Here is a 15,822-nt window from a genome sequence, read left to right as displayed (position 1 = left end):
GACAGCTCCCAGCTGTCCGAGGAGGGTAAGCCACCTCTGCTCTCAGATGAACTAGATCCCTGCGGCTCCACTCAGCTCCATGTCTAACAGGCGGCAGCAGGTGGGAGGTCAAGGGTCAGAGAGTAGGACACCTCGCAGGAACGACACACACACACACATTTCACACCTCTCACACACAGCCCCCCCCCTTCCTGCATGAGCGGGATCAGGGGAGGACCGCTGAGAGTGTAGCAGGAAGACATGGCTCAGGGCGGAACGTGTTGAAGGAGAAACGAGGAAGAACTCGCGATGGACAGAAGAGACATTTGAGAGAGAAAACGCAGACTGCAGATATGGAATGGGAGGGAAGAAAGGAGAGAGAGAGAGAGAGAGAGAGAGAGAGACAGAGAGAGAGAGAGAGAGAGAGAGAGAGAGAGAGAGAGAGAGAGAGAGAGAGAGAGAGAGAGAGAGAGGGGGTTGTGCAGTCTGATTGAAATAGACTCAGCTCTTAAGTTACAGTTGCAGCCCTGCATCTCACTGGAAACCCTCCCCACACTGGGCAGGTGCTGAGAGCCAGTGTCTCAGTTCCAGAGCTGAAAGCGAAAGCAGCTCTTGATTCGCGGCTTTGCCAGCGTATGAGACTGGAGCACGTGTTGTAAAGCTCTAACTAAGTCTTCAAACAGTCAGTCACCTGGCCTGGAGTGCACGGCCTGGTCAACATGGGACTGAGCACCTTCCTGATCGCTACAATGCCAACACATCTTTACACCAAACACGTGTGACGACCGCCTCTTAGCAACAACCCCAACCTTCACAGCTAGAGAAAGTTCTTCAGCTTTGAGGAAGTTCTTCATACATTTATCAAAGGGCTGAGATAACACAGTAATAACAAAACAACTCCAAATAAATAGGAGTTTTGCAGGCGTGATGTCTTGTTTTGGTGTGAACTGTGGCTTGAAGGACACTGAAGTCTGGAGTTGGCTGGTATAACTACAGGCATTCACGTCACTAATAGAGGCACGCATCTCCCTCTAGGGGGCAAATGGTGAATAGCAAGCTGCCACATAGATGAATGAATGGGCATTTAACATAAAATAAACGCTCAATGGTCATTTTCCAATATAATATAAAACATATAAATATTCCCCATCTCTGCTGCTAATATTTGTATTACTGTTGTCTGATACTTTTGCTGTAGGCCTACACATGATAAACCACTCACTTTACTTCAGATGTGTTTGTCTGTCAGGTGTGTGTGTGTGTGTGTGTCAGGTGTGTGTGTGTGTGTGTGTGTGTCAGGTGAGCTTTACCTCAGGACAGTCTCCCTTCAGCTCCACGTGTTTGAGCTCCCAGAAGCTGCGCATGGTCTCCACCTTCTCCAGGTGGCGGTAGAACGCCAAGCGACCCTGACGGAGGCTGTTGCTGCGGTTACGGATCCCCTTCAGCCCCTCCATCTTGTCCCCGCCTGGCGAGGTGGAGCGAAGCGGCTGGGGATCCGACGCCTGTCGTTTCCGCGGGGTGGGGGTCAAATCACTGCGACCTTCCACACACGGAGGTTTCTTGTCTGATCTAAACCAAACACGCAGAACAGAACACAGGAGTGGGGTTAGACGTTTTCCGACAGGAACCATCAACACATCGCGGAATCTTTCAGTCACTCAATCAGTTCCACTTGAACGATCTCTATCCCAGGGTTTCGTTGAAAGGGATCATGTAGGGCAGGCTACTGTACAGCGAGCTGATCGTTACTATGAAGCAAAACCTGATGTAATCAAACGACCGGCTCGCTGATTCGGCTGCCTACACTAAAGAGTTCAGTCATTTGATACGATGCATTGATTTAACAATGATTTAACTTCATTTCTTCCGCTGAAAAAAGTATTCTGTTAGCATCCATAGCAACGGTCAGTTATTAATAGCGGCCGTCTCCTTGTATGATGTCGAAATGCTGTAGCCTAATTGACCAATCAAAAACAAGTATTCAACAAAGCCGTGTAATAAATACGGGTATGGCATGACCGTGTCTTGGTCACTCTCAGTTACGGGTCAGGCAGCGCGGAGTGATGCTATACCGAAAGAATCTCCAGCCAGGCCAGCTGGCGACAGCTGGCTTAATTAGGCCTGTACCTGTAGAGCTTCCATCATCAGAACCAAGCTGGCTCATGGGGGATATTCATGTTCATATTTATAGTTGTCTGCCAGGCACTCAGACAGGCCTCACGCTTTCCACGGAGGTCAGAGAGTTGGGGTTTTAGACCCAGCAGCCAGATCTTCTTGTTCCTGAGTGCAGCGTTGGATTTCAGTCCAGAGTTTCCATCAAAACGCTGATGCAGAACGCTGATGCTCGCATGGCCTGCCATGCGAGCCGTCGCTGCGGCCACATTCTGCGTTCCCCCACGTTCTGCGTTCCCCCACGTTCTGCGTTCCCCCACGTTCTGCGTTCCCCCAAGTTGTGTCCGCTGTTTGTATGCAGGATCACGAAGCAACACGTTTGTTTGAGAATAAGAAGTAGCTACTAAAAGGAAGGTTGATGGAGTTAGAAAAAGATAAATCATTGTAGTACGTGTGTGGTGAGGTTGTGGGGGTAAATCTTCTCATGCAGCAGCAGCTGGACATGTTGTTGTGTTTTGGTGACTGAACCTTCTCCCCTGATGGATCCAAACACACTGCTAAGAAGCAGCTGATGACCTGGACACAACCCTGTCATTTTCATCATGTCATTTTTGGCTGTGTGAACTCGGCGTGACCTCCGGGGTGACCTGGGGAACCCCTGGAGTGAGGGGGGGGGTGAGGTGACCCCTGGAGTGAGAGGGGGGGGGTGAGGTGACCCCTGGAGTGAGAGGGGTGGTGAGGTGACCCCCGCACACCCACTTTAACGAGCTTATTTTGGGGAATCCCGTAAGAAAGGTCAGAGGTCGGGCAGAAGGAGGAGGGGTGTGTTTCTGTGTGTGCGTAAGCACGTGTGTGTGTGTGTGAGGAACAGGTGTTTTCTGCGTACTTGTTGAGGGTTGTTTGAGCGATGCCGTAGCTTGAGTTGATGGGTTTTTCCTGGATTGACTAGTAATCCAGTCACATCCGACTGATTCATCAGTCCTGTGTCCCTCTCTCCTTTCTAATCCCACTTGAGGGACTGATCGGAGGAGCTTCATGAGTTTCAGATACTTGCTCTGAGGAGGGTCTAACTTGGACTGAAGCGTTTACACTCCTGGTCGTCTGCAAGGTTCTGCTCCGTCTGCCCGGTGGCGTCCTAAAAGATGTCCGTCCGAACGTTTTGTGTTCCAAGTGTCTAAAAAAACACAACTTTGTTGGGTTGTTAGAAGTGTATTCCCCCCCCCCCCCCCTCCAGCATATCCACATGAGCTACCAGATCAAAGATCAGAGCAGCTGTAGTTGTCAAAACACAGGGCACCCTTGCAAGCCCGGCCCCAGCCCCAGCCCCGGCCCCAGCCCCTGCCCCGGCCCCAAACCCACCTCAGGCATCAGGTATCACTTCATCTATTTATACTGGGAGTCAACACAAGCCTGGAGATATGGAACACCATCCACTGTTCATTAACCGGATCATGCTAATTGGGAGCATGACAGGATGTCAGGTTAGCCTTTTCAAACTTCTCCCTCAACGCTGTAGTGACACCCACATTTCTCGGCAACATTCATCTGACGGTTTCTGCTCAAGGTCTTGTGTGTGTATGTGTGTGAGTGAGTGGGTGTGTGTGTGGGTCTCCTGTGTAGTCGTGGGTAAATGTGTGTGTGTGTGTGTGTGTGTGTGTGTTTCTGAGTGCACAGTATGTAGAGGGATTCCCTTGGCTCATCCTCTCTATGTACCATGTGTTTTCAAGCGTTACAGTGGAGAGGATAAAGAAGCCCCCCCTTCTGCAAGACAGGTTTTACAGACCTAGTACAACTGTCAGTCAGACAGGGCTCCCCTCTGGGCTGGTTCTACCCTCTCTGGACCATCCATCACCTCCCCTCTCCACTCCTGCCCAGGCTCCGTAGCATGGCAACACCTCATGTTTGAGCCACCAAACATAACAGGGGGGGCTGGTGGCTGGGGAGATGGCGTCAAGATGCCGTAAAGGGGCTTGAAAGCCTCGTCTTTGACTGGCAGCTTGCATGTTTGGTTGCTGTGGACTGACACAGGCCTAAGTCTCGAAATAAACCTTTGACTAATTGAGGGCGACAATGTCAACAAACCGGTGATCACCAGGCCTGAGGGGGGTCTGATTTTGTTGTTGTTTTCTCACTAAAGAGACACAGAACTCGAATGAGAGGCTCCTCTTAGTAGCAGATGCACTGCTGCATCATTAGTACAGGATGTTCCTCAGTTAAAGGAAGCAGTCAGCATGTTTTTCCTCTACACTTATCATTTCATCACCTTGGCCATCTTCAACACCCTTCCTCCCCCTGCCTGGTTCAGGAGAGCCAAGGCTTTGATCGTTGCTAAAGCCGTTTTCAGTTTCTCTGATCAGAGCATTGCCCGCCATCCCTCTCCAGGCTTGGCTGATGCTGAAAGGCCCGTGTGAGGGTATAGATTACTGCACCGAAAGTGTTGCAGAACCCAATCCCAAATGTACGTTACACACAAGCGTGAACGCGTGCACACACACGTTCGGAAACACACACACACACAGAAACAAACTTGCGACGTGTGTTGAGGAAAGCTCTGAATGGATTTACTGTATGAATTCATTGAAAGTGTAAAAATACATAGATTGCAATGATCGCAAACCCACACACACTCACATCAAATGCAAAGACATTCACCCGCACACGCTTGTAACCCATCCCCCACGCCATCCTTCACAGGCCACAGACGGCACTACTGAAGTGTGTAACTGTAGAACTACTTTTCCATTTGTCAAAGAACAAAGCAGGATCCTTAATTTAGTACACAGCAGATGTGTCGCACTGAAAAGAACCCAAATTAAACTGTAAACACGTTGGTCACTTTATCTGTGGTAATATGGGGAGCCATGTACTGTTGTTTTAATATGTAGCTTCTTTGTTGTTGTAGTAAATAACAGGGAGGTTTATAGTAAATAAGCTCAGCATGTCTCTACAGTACATCAATGCCATTTATTTTCTATATGTATTAAGTAAATTAAGGCAAATTAAGACTTATAACTTATATAACTTATTAAACTTAGAACTTTGTTTTTGAGATGGACTGTAGCACAGGAGACAAATAATTATTTAAAAGTTGTGTTCAGCTACACATTTAACCAAATTGGTTATGCTATCTTAAACTTAATCACCCTAACATTAATTAGAGTGAAGAGAGTATTATGTTGACTGGCACTATGCTAGGGATGCAACTAACTCTATAGGGAAAGAGGTGCTGGAATCCTGACCCTTCTAAGATATGATTGCAATGTAACACTAAGAATAACATAACTATTAAGGCAGCTATAAATAATACTGAACAGGACTAAATAACTGAAAGATCAAAAGTAGATAACCTAATAAGTTAATTCCGTATGAAGATAAAAGTAAATGTAGCAGGTGAGAGAGTATCTAGAACACGTCTCACTTTTTGACAATGTTACAACTTATAACATTATTTTACTACTCCCCACTTTCTACTTCATGGCGAAAAAGCAGTGAACACAATGAAAACCGCTTATAAAAGATGTAAATGTTAACGATTTTTTTTTAAAGCACTGCACCCTAAATAACGTATAACTCACCCTGTATGTTTCGGTATGTTGGCAATAACTAACATCTTCTTCTCCTTCCCTCCCATGTCTCTCATGGAAGCAGGTCGTCTTCCTCTCCTTCTTCCTCGTGTCTTTCCTGGTCGTCGAACGTTTCTGCGGCTCAGGTGCGGCTGTCCGGCCTCAGAGGAAGTCGGCTTGCAGGTCAGTGGGACACAGCTCTCTGGTGAGGGCTTGTCTCAGCGGAGGGAGTGGTTCTGGGAGCAGGGCTGCACTGGAGGAGGGAGGGAGAGAGGGAGAGAGAGAGGGAAGTCTAAAGGCAGGGGGGGCTGGAGAGGGGCTGGGGGGGGGGGGGCTGGAGGGGATGAGGCGGGGGGGGGGCCGAGGGTGTTCTATGCTCTGATCCCAGGAGTCTGGCCCGAGGACACAGATGGGAGTGGGGAGGAGATGTGGGGAATGTGGAGAACAGTGTGTGTCTCAGCAGGGAGGGAGGACCAGGGTTGGGGGGTTCCATGAAGGGGACGAAGGACTGAGGTTTGACAGCGTGTGCTGAACTGTAGGCTAGATCACAGGGACGCGGTGTTTAGGAGTTTAACGAGTGGAGGCCGGGAGTGTTCAGTACACCCAGACTGGGAACGAGGTGTGATGCTTGCTGGGAGGGGATGTAGGAAGGACCTTTGCACCTGGACTCAGTAAATATAGGGCTTTAATGGACCAGCAGAATGACCTCGCAGCCTACAGGTCACTCTCCTCAAACACCTTCCCACCTTTAACTCCATCAAATCCTCTATTTTCCTCTCAAGTTCCTGTTGGCACACCTGTCTCTCTTTGTCGAATGTCTGTTAAGCGCATTCTTTTTATCCAAACACCTGCCACCCCTCACTCCATCTCAAGCTGTCTCTCTCTCTGTCTCTCTCTCTGTCTCTCTCTCTGTCTCTCTCTCTGTCTCTCTCTCTCTCTCGCTCTGCTGACGTAGGATTGAGCTGTGCCTTTCGGTAACCACTGTGTTCTGTGTGGCACTGGGGCAAATCAAAAGCTTGCTTTCTTCTCAGACTAAATTTAGCTCCAACTCTAATCAGTATTTGTTCAAGCCGTAGTCACAACATACAGGGGTAGTCTAAGCAGTGTTTTGCCATCGACAGAGAGAGTTAAAGGCAGGGTAGGTGATGTTTTTGAGATGTCATATTTTTTTCATATTTGCTGAAATAAACTTCACATCCTGATATTAATCCAAAAAAATCCAATGCTCTGAAAACTGTTACAAACACGACCAATCATTATGTTCGGACCAAATGCAATGATTGGACAGCATTTAGCTGGAATGCATTGATTGGACGGGCTACTTGCTTGCCTGCCTAACCTAGCTGGACACGAATGAGTCAGATACACTGTGTCCTATTATTAGGGGAATGACCTCTTCCGTAGAAGATTACAAGCTTGTGAACAAGGTTGCAATAAAAAAGAAAAGAATTTATTGAAGCTTTGGCTTTTTTTAATCACAGTAGAAGAGGCAGGTGGGGAAACTATTTTAAGTCTGATGTTTAAATTTAACATGACATTGGTTTCCTTTCTTCAGAGCTTTTATAGATCTTTTTTTTATGGAACGGAATGTGTCTCAGGTTTGCTAATATCCTGTAGTTAGAGGAGCAGAGAGTGTGGGGTGAGGAGGCAAGGCTGCAATGGCAAGTAACTAACAGTTCAGTCGATTTATATATCTCTTTCCTGCATCACATTCTGTGTGCATTCTCAGCCTGGAGGGCTATGTGGATTGTCTACACGCCATGTCTAAACTACGCCATCCGAAGGGATGACAGGTGACAGACTACACTTGAAACAGTACGCTGGTTAATCTTACCTAGAAACTCAACCAGGAGGGGCAGATTACTGCTTGATCCCTCAGAAGGTCACAGCTACGTGGGTTCCCTGGTCCTGTTGTGCCAGCCGATCGTCATGGTGTTCGTCATGGTGATCGTCATGGTGATCGTCATGGTCACAGGTGTGGACGGCCTTGTGCAGGTACCGTTTCCCCTGGTCATACCTTCCTTTGTGAGCTGAAGCATCGATAGGCCACTCAACAGCTGTTTTTACAAACAAATTGGAGACTTTAAAGCATAATTTAGATACTAAATCCACATAGGTGATACTGTAGGGGGTTTTCTGCATGGCTGGTATGTTTAAATAAAACCTGGTTTTGAGTTTTAATTGGCAACACTGTAAGTCTTTCATGAATTCAGAAATCGGCGCGACGATCTAAGGCTCGCCCCACGCCAAAAATATACGCGGTTTGACTGCTCTCCTTCGACATGAGCAATTCCAGCAACCGTATCAAACACGCAACACCTGATAGAGTTTCACCTAAGCACGACATTGACTTCTGCAGACCATTAAGGGAAGATTAGTGTTCCAACATTCATAGCAAGGTAGTATCTGGTGATGTACCATGAACTACTCACCTGAACCTTGTCACACACACACAGTCTTTATTTATTCCTATTTTGCCTAGCAACTAAAGAGACAGACAGACAGAGGGTCAGGTGATGTTTTGGACAGGTAAGCTGTGGTTGCAGTAGAGCTTGTGTGCTCCGGTTCACGATTCTACCATGGAACAACCGGATCATCCAGTATTTGTTCCCTCTCTCGTGGTGACCTCATTACATTACATTTACATTTAGCAGACGCTCTTATCCAGAGCGACTTACAGTAAGTACAGGGACATTCCCCCCGAGGCAAGTAGGGTGAAGTGCCTTGCCCAAGGACACAACGTCAGTTTGCATGACCGGGAATCGAACTGGCAACCTTCGGATTACTAGCCCGATTCCCTCACCGCTCAGCCACCTGACTACCTGACCTCATAACCCTTCTTGTTGATTTCTCCACAACCTAACTGAAGCTACTGTACCCTGTGTCTTGTGTGCCAGGTTATGGTGTCAAGGACGTTCCCGTAGCCTGGCTTTAGGATACAGACCTGTACTTGTTTAGTTAGAGGGAGAAACAAAGTACTTACTGTAAGTCGCTCTGGATAAGAGCGTCTGCTAAATGACTAAATTTTTTATTTAAATTTAAAGTCCCTCTACAGTGTAGAGTCTACACCCACAACACTGGCTCTGATGAGTGTGTGTGTGTGTGCGCATGTGAGAGTCTGAAATGAGGGCAACACGAACTCCGGCACAGAAGTTAAAGGACATCGATAAGCAAGAAAAACAATCCTAAATCTCCAGCGCTTGTCATGTTAAGCTGACCTTCCGACATGCTTTGATCTCGGGGTCATAAATAAGGGAAGGATCACGTCGATGGCGAGGGTTCAAGCAGGGACAGAGGGTCCGGACTGTTCCACGGTCTTCCTGCCCTGAACCGCACAGCCTCACTCCTCTGACCGCACAGTTTTATTTGTCAGCCGGCTTAAACGATGGATTTCCAAACCAAACATGACAGGATGTTCCTTCCTTATGACATCCTGACCCTACTCTCTACTCTCTGCCTGGTTGGTCAAGGAACAAAATGACATTGAGAGCGCTTGTTTATGAGTGGGATTTCTGTTAAAAGTCAGCAGCGATTAAAATTGGAACTCCGAACTACCTACATGCCTGGGTGAGTCAACAGACTTCTAAGAGAGAAGTGATTAAGAGCCAGAGATGGGAAAGAAGACACCATGTAACCAAATCACTGAACTGCTTAACACAGTCGGTATATGTCCATAGGCTACTCATCATCAGAGAGATTAAACATTAAGGATTGGGCCTTAAATGCAATAATCTGATTGTCGAACAAAAATTTCGATTAGGCAGTCCTCCTGGTGTCACTATGGATCTCAGGCTATTGTGAAAAGGTTGTACACAATAAAACAAACGTTTCAGCACTAACACACACCCAGTTATCTGTGTGTGGGTGGTCAGCCGAAATACACCTTTGACCCGCCCACCTCTTTTGCCGCACCTTTCGTTTCTACGACTAGCAAATTCCAGTCTGTAGGTTTATGAAAAATACACCTGCTGCCTATAGTCGCCAGGCGGAGCAAAGTACAGGCATACTTAAGGTGCGGTGCTTGCACAAGGTTTGGCTATCTGTGTCTTCAACATTCCATTTTTTCATGACAATGCTGTCTGGTCAGTCCCACCCTTTAATATTGCTCAGGGTGGAGTACTGGGGAAGTACGGTATACAGTGTTAAAATCCTCGAATGATTTGGCGTGTAGCTATTATCTCAACACTGTACATCTGTAGCGCAGTTCTGTCGAGAAGAGTGTTGCTTCTTGGCTGTCTGTATCTCTGTTCGGTTTCAGTTTGTTCGTTCCACCGGCGTACGGATCATTCATTTCCGAAAGCAAAACGAGTAAGTAGCCTAACATTTAAACGACACACAAGGCTGATTGATGCAGTACATCTACTTGCAGAAAAAGTTATGTTTTCAAACGAAGAAGACTTTTCTTATATTTGATCTAAAATCTCAGATTATTTTCCGGGTTGATGGGGACGCGATTTCTCTTGATCGAATTTTTTCATTACGGTCAGGGTAGCTATACTTGTGTAGGCTGGGCTACATCCGGAAAAGGCCTTGATCGTCTTATCCAGAAAGTTATTCATGCTTAAAATCGAAAAGACTTAGACAACATTTGGGGGGCAGGGGAAATCGTGAATTGATAAAGACGTTTACAAGTCGGTTGTGTAAACTGTAGGCCTATAAAATGTTCTATAACCTATTATTAAATACAAATCTAATGTAGGCTATTTGTCTGTTGTAGCCCTTTTCACAAGCAATGTCCTAGAGGGGTTCACATATGTCCGTAGAACTGCACCCAAACCAACCCCTCGCGGGTATTATTAAGCATCATTAACAGGGTATTAGACAGTCCAACTGCTGTGACACTGTAGTTGAAACAGTGGCGATTTTAGACCCCTTTTCGGGGTGTTCAAGCACCCCTAAATTTAATCTCAGCACCCCTAAAAATAATATGATAATTTGATGCTGGTAGTTCATGAAGAACGTTTTTTCATTCATTCAATATTTTGCATAATAATACATAAATGTATTAATTGTTATCCAGTGAAATTAGGTATTTATATTAGCAAGGGGGTTTAGCACTTTTGCAAGGCACTGTATTCATGTCACATTCTCATTGTGGGCTGAGCACCCCTAAAGGTCTGATCCTAGAATCGCCCCTGAGTTGAACCCTGCTCACATCCGTATTCCTACATCCCAGGATACACAGTCAGCGGCCATGGCTCTCAGCAACTCAAACACAGCGTTCGCGTTGGAGCTGTTCCGCACCCTGAGCGCGACCAGTCCCGCTGGGAACGTGTTTATGTCTCCGCTGAGCATCAGCTCCGCTTTGGCTATGGTCTACCTGGGAGCGAAGGGCGACACTGCAGCACAGATGAAAAAGGTACCCCACCCTCTCTTACACACACACACACACACACGCACACACACACACACACACACACACACACACACACACACGACCATAGGGATTGCAACTTTTGAAGATATTAAAATGGTATTACCTGTACTTTAGACTCCACGACCGCGCTGGAGGAACATGCTAACTGCCTTTACTATCCGTTACTATGGAGAGGGTCATAAACAAATCTGTTACACACAGTTGGCAGTAGTATTGACCATAGATATATGTCTATGGTATTGACTGCATGACAACAGTATATGTGTCTCTTTCTCTTACATCATCGTCGAATTACTTATCAGAACCATTGACATGTCATCAAGCATCCTGCTGCCAAAAAAATTACATCATATCTGCGTACAAATGCAAGGATGCGTCCGTCGCTATGCCAAGTTTACATTCCTGACATACCTGTGTTGAGCTCTCCTATCTAACCCTCCCCCCAGGTTCTGGCTTTCGGCTCAACCAAAGACGTCCACACAGAGTTCCAGACGCTCAACGCAGAGATCAACTCTCCGTCTGCCTCCTACGTCCTGAAGCTGGCTAACCGCGTCTACGGAGAACAGACGAGCGACTTCCTCCCGGTCAGTTCCTCTGCATCTCACCCTCGAACCCTCGAGTGAGGGTAGGTTTATGTGTGCGTACAGCATCATACAATGGAACTAGGAGATTGTATACCAGGAGTGGTCAATCCTGGTCCTCAGGGCCCACTGTCCTGCATGTTGTAGATGTTTCCCTGCTCCAACACATCTGATTCAAATGAATGGGTTATCAACAAGCTCTGTGGAAGCCTTATAACGAGCTGTTCATCTGAATCAGGTGTGTTGGAGCAGGGAAACATCTAGAACATGCAGGACAGTGGGCCCTGAGGACCAGGGCTGAATGCCCTTGTTGTATACTAAGACTGTGTCTGTGCTGCAGGAATTTGTGGAGGCCACTCAGAAGTTCTACCACGCTGACATGAAGGCGGTGGACTTCGTGGGGTCCGCAGAAGAGTCCAGGGCCCAGATCAACAGCTGGGTGGAGCAACAGACTGAAGGTGAGATGGTGCAGCCTAGATGAATATGAAGCAATATCTGTGGCTTGTCAACCTTAAGGTCCAGGATAGTTTGGGTGTCTAATCGCATATTTTCTTGTAACATAGATTTGCCTGATTGATTGTGATGATTCTCTTGACAGATAAAATCAAAGACCTGCTCAAGCCAGGAATGGTTACTTCCATGACAAGGCTGGCTCTGGTGAACGCCATCTACTTCAAAGGGAACTGGCTCAACCGATTTGCCGAAAGCGAGACCAAAGAGATGGACTTTAAACTGAACCAGGTCAGAAAGACAATGCAATTGAATAGACTAGGTAATGCTGAATGTAGTTACAGTATACAGAAAGTGTGGAAAAAGTGTGAAGGTGTACTTCCTCCAATATGTGTTTGTGTACGTGTGTGTGTGTGTGTGTGTACCTTCAGAATGAGAGCACACCGGTTCAGATGATGTACCTGATGAAGAAGCTCCCCTTCAACTACATCTCAGACTACAACCTCCAGATTCTGGAGCTCCCTTACGTGGATGAGGAGCTGAGCATGTTTGTCCTGCTGCCGGAACAATCCACAGACGGCTCTGACCCACTACTCAAAGTAAACAACAAAGGTTACCTGTAGATAATCTTAGCCTTATAGGTCAGTGGTTCTCGAACCTGGCCCTCAGGGCCCACTGTCCTGCATGGGAGTCAGGTGGCTGAGCGGTGAGGGAATCGGGCTAGTAATCCGAAGGTTGCCAGTTCGATTCCCGGCCATGCCAACTGACGTTGTGTCCTTGAGCAAGGCACTTCACCCTACTTGCCTCGGGGGGAATGTCCCTGTACTTACTGTAAGTCGCTCTGGATAAGAGTGTCTGCTAGATGACTAAATGTAAATGTTCTAGGTGTTTCCCTGCTCCAACACACATGATTCAAATGAATGAGTTGTTACCAGCCAGGATCACACTTCTGCTTTATTAGTCCATCACCATTCATTTCTATTACACTGGTTATAATTGAATAATGTTGGGTATCTATTTGTGCTACGTCCATCTACTGCACAGTATTTTGATTGATTTGTACCTCTTTGTGCCGTAGCTGGAGAAGGAGCTCTCAGTGGAGAAGCTGTCCGAGTGGACTGACAGAAACAACATGGACACAGGCTCGGATGTCATAGTTCACCTGCCCAAGTTCAAACTGGAAGAGGACGTCGTCCTGAACGACGTCCTGGCGAAGCTGGGCATGACGGACGTGTTCAGTAACAAGGCAGACCTGTCGGGGATGAACGGCCAGGGCGGGCTCTTCCTGTCCACCGTGGCCCACAAGGCCTTCGTGGAGGTGAACGAGGAAGGCACAGAGGCGGCAGCCGCCACGGCAGGCATGATATCCTTCTGCATGCTGAGGGAGGAGCACTTCACAGCCGACCACCCCTTCCTCTTCTTCATCAGGCACAACAAGAGCAAGTCTGTCCTCTTTCTCGGCAGGTTTTCTTCTCCACAGTAGAACGTTCCGGCGCGGAGAACAAATAAATTCACTTTGTCGAATAAAAGAGTGTGTCTGTTGCTCTCAACGGAGCTCTGGTGTTCTGCAGTCTGTGTGTTGCATGTTGTTGTTCTTATACGAAATCACTGCATAAATACATGTCAAACATCCACTAGACTTATTGCCGTTTGGAACTAGGTTTTGTAACGGTTGAGTCCCTTCAATGCTCTGCTGTCAGAGAGGGAAGGGGAACCCCCAAAAGCAGATGGAACCGTGTAATTCTGAGAGCTCAGATTCTCCTTTCACTGATTAACTTCTGCCCTCTTGTGGTTAAAATGTACTCCCACCCTGACAGTTCTCTGGCGATAAAACAACCTGTGTTTCTTTCGTGTATCTTCAAAAGGAATACGAATGTTTTCGAATGCGTTGTGAGCCAAATGTTTTGAGTTCATTGAAACTCTCCAATGGTTGTTGACTTATACGTGTGTTTGGATGATGAATGGAGCAGGGATAAGACCTTAAGGTACACGCTGAGCTGTCGTCAGGGGTGTAGCCAGGACATTATTTCTGGGGAGGCCAGCTCTGGCCAGTCTTTTATTTGGGGTGGCACCGTGAGGTTGGGGGGGCCGGCAGGGTAGCCATTCTCTGACCAATGGTGGCCGTGGCCCCCCCTGGTCACCATCCCTGGCCCCCCCTGGCCACCACGTGGCTACGCCCCTGGTCACCACGCCCCCCCCTGGCTGTCGTACTGGGACGTCCACAGTAGAACTCCCCGTGGAGAACGAGTACACAAGCATCGAGACTGAAGCTTTTCATTCTAGTGGCACATTTGAGGGTTTTTGCAAAGCGAGAGAATCCTACTGCTTCTGACGTCACATGTCACCTCCACCAGGGAACTAACTTTCTTATAACGTGTTCGTTAAGCACTATCACTGCTGATGCATATAGGGGGGTATTTTGTTAGGATAAATACAGGGGGGTATTTTGTTAGGATAAATACAGGGGGGTATTTTGTTAGGATCATTTCTTTATCAAGTAATGTACAGAGTCGTCGGATTCAAAGAAAGTACAATAGTTTAATGCTTGCCAGCAAGGAGACAAAGTCTGATCGCAATACAAAGTTTGTCCGCTAGCATGTTGTGCTAGCAAGCTATTTAAGCAGAACCACTCTTGACAGTTATTGGTTAAAACAAAGGCATGCAAATGTACCATCGCTCTTCTTTCATGGCTCCCTTGCATAGACCTGGCGCACGTGTGTGTGCGTGCGTCCCTTGCAATGGACATTTACAACATCAACTCTACCCCCACTAGGTGACAAGCAAATGATCACCAGACCTCAGTCCTCCTTCTAGCTCTGTCAAACAGTATCTCTTTTAAATAAACAAACAACCCCCCCTCTTCTTAGTCCTCAGCCCCAAGATAAGGGTCTTGTATGTTTACCCAGAGTTCAGATTTGGGGGTAGGCCTCTCTCTGCACACAAGGAATACTGAACACAGAATCATTGTTATACAGGATAACAGTTACATCTTCAATTTTTCTAACATATTTGAACCTGAAACCTCTTCATCTGCAGTCAAGTGCTCTAACTACTGAGCTACCTTATTAATAAGGCAGTGGCCTGTAGTAATTTTTTATTTATTTTACCTTTATTTTAATGGGAGAGTCCCATTGAGATAAAAAAAATCTATTTTTCAAGGGCGACCCAGCCAAGGCAGGCATAAGAACACAGTTACACACAGAAGAACACAGAATGACACAAATTTAAAAAAATATATATAATTCAAAATTAAAACTAAGAGTCAGTTACGTCACCTGGGTAATTTAAAAACATTGACATTTTTGGGAACCTGCCTCTATTTCTTTAATTTTAGATTTAAAAGCAGTAAGTGGTATCAGTTCTTTGAGCTTTAAATCATTCTGCAACAAGTTCCTTGATGAGGGTGCCCAATACATAAAAGCCCTTTTTCCCATTTTCGTTCTGGCATTTGGGACAGCGACTATAAAGAAGTCCTGAGATCGCAAGGAGTATTGTCCAGCACTTTTCTGCATGATGAAAACACACAGGTAGTTTGGGTGCAGACCAAGGATTGCCTTATAAATGAAGGTGTACCAATGACAAAGCCTTCAGGTGACCAAAGCAGGCCATCCTACCCGAGAGTATAACTCACAGTGGTGAGTCAGAGCTTTACAGTTTGTAATAAAATGCAGTGAAGCATGGTAATGTGAGTCTACCCTACGAAGACAGTTAGCAGAGGCATGCATATATAAAAGATCACCATAGTCCAACACAGGTAAAA

At 46.7% G+C, this 15,822-nt stretch overlaps 1 protein-coding gene across 1 annotated transcript; it reads left to right on the top strand.

Moving 5' to 3' along the window:
- Positions 1-9,737: 9,737 nt before the first annotated feature.
- Positions 9,738-13,616, top strand: serpinb1 (serpin peptidase inhibitor, clade B (ovalbumin), member 1). The gene is made up of 7 exons (XM_067230320.1): positions 9,738-9,962; positions 10,831-11,013; positions 11,478-11,615; positions 11,953-12,070; positions 12,211-12,353; positions 12,494-12,661; positions 13,141-13,616. Exons 1-7 carry the CDS (start codon positions 9,810-9,812, stop codon positions 13,543-13,545), a joined length of 1,308 nt encoding a protein of 435 aa, XP_067086421.1. The 5' UTR covers positions 9,738-9,809; the 3' UTR covers positions 13,546-13,616.
- The last annotated feature ends 2,206 nt before the right edge of the window (positions 13,617-15,822 follow it).

The sequence above is a fragment of the Osmerus mordax genome, chromosome 27 (assembly GCF_038355195.1).
Source record: "Osmerus mordax isolate fOsmMor3 chromosome 27, fOsmMor3.pri, whole genome shotgun sequence".
In the NCBI taxonomy this organism is placed as follows: Eukaryota; Metazoa; Chordata; class Actinopteri; order Osmeriformes; family Osmeridae; genus Osmerus; species Osmerus mordax.
The sequence above is the reverse complement of the archived record's forward strand: the minus strand, read 5'-3'. Positions and strand labels throughout refer to the sequence as shown.

Coding starts and splice junctions, on each gene's coding strand:
- serpinb1 (XM_067230320.1), top strand. CDS start 9,810: ATGATTTGGCGTGTAGCTATTATCTCAACACTGTACATCTGTAGCGCA. Junction 11,014..11,477: donor CTGCAGCACAGATGAAAAAG/GTACCCCACCCT, acceptor CCCTCCCCCCAG/GTTCTGGCTTTCGGCTCAAC. Junction 12,354..12,493: donor TGGACTTTAAACTGAACCAG/GTCAGAAAGACA, acceptor GTGTACCTTCAG/AATGAGAGCACACCGGTTCA.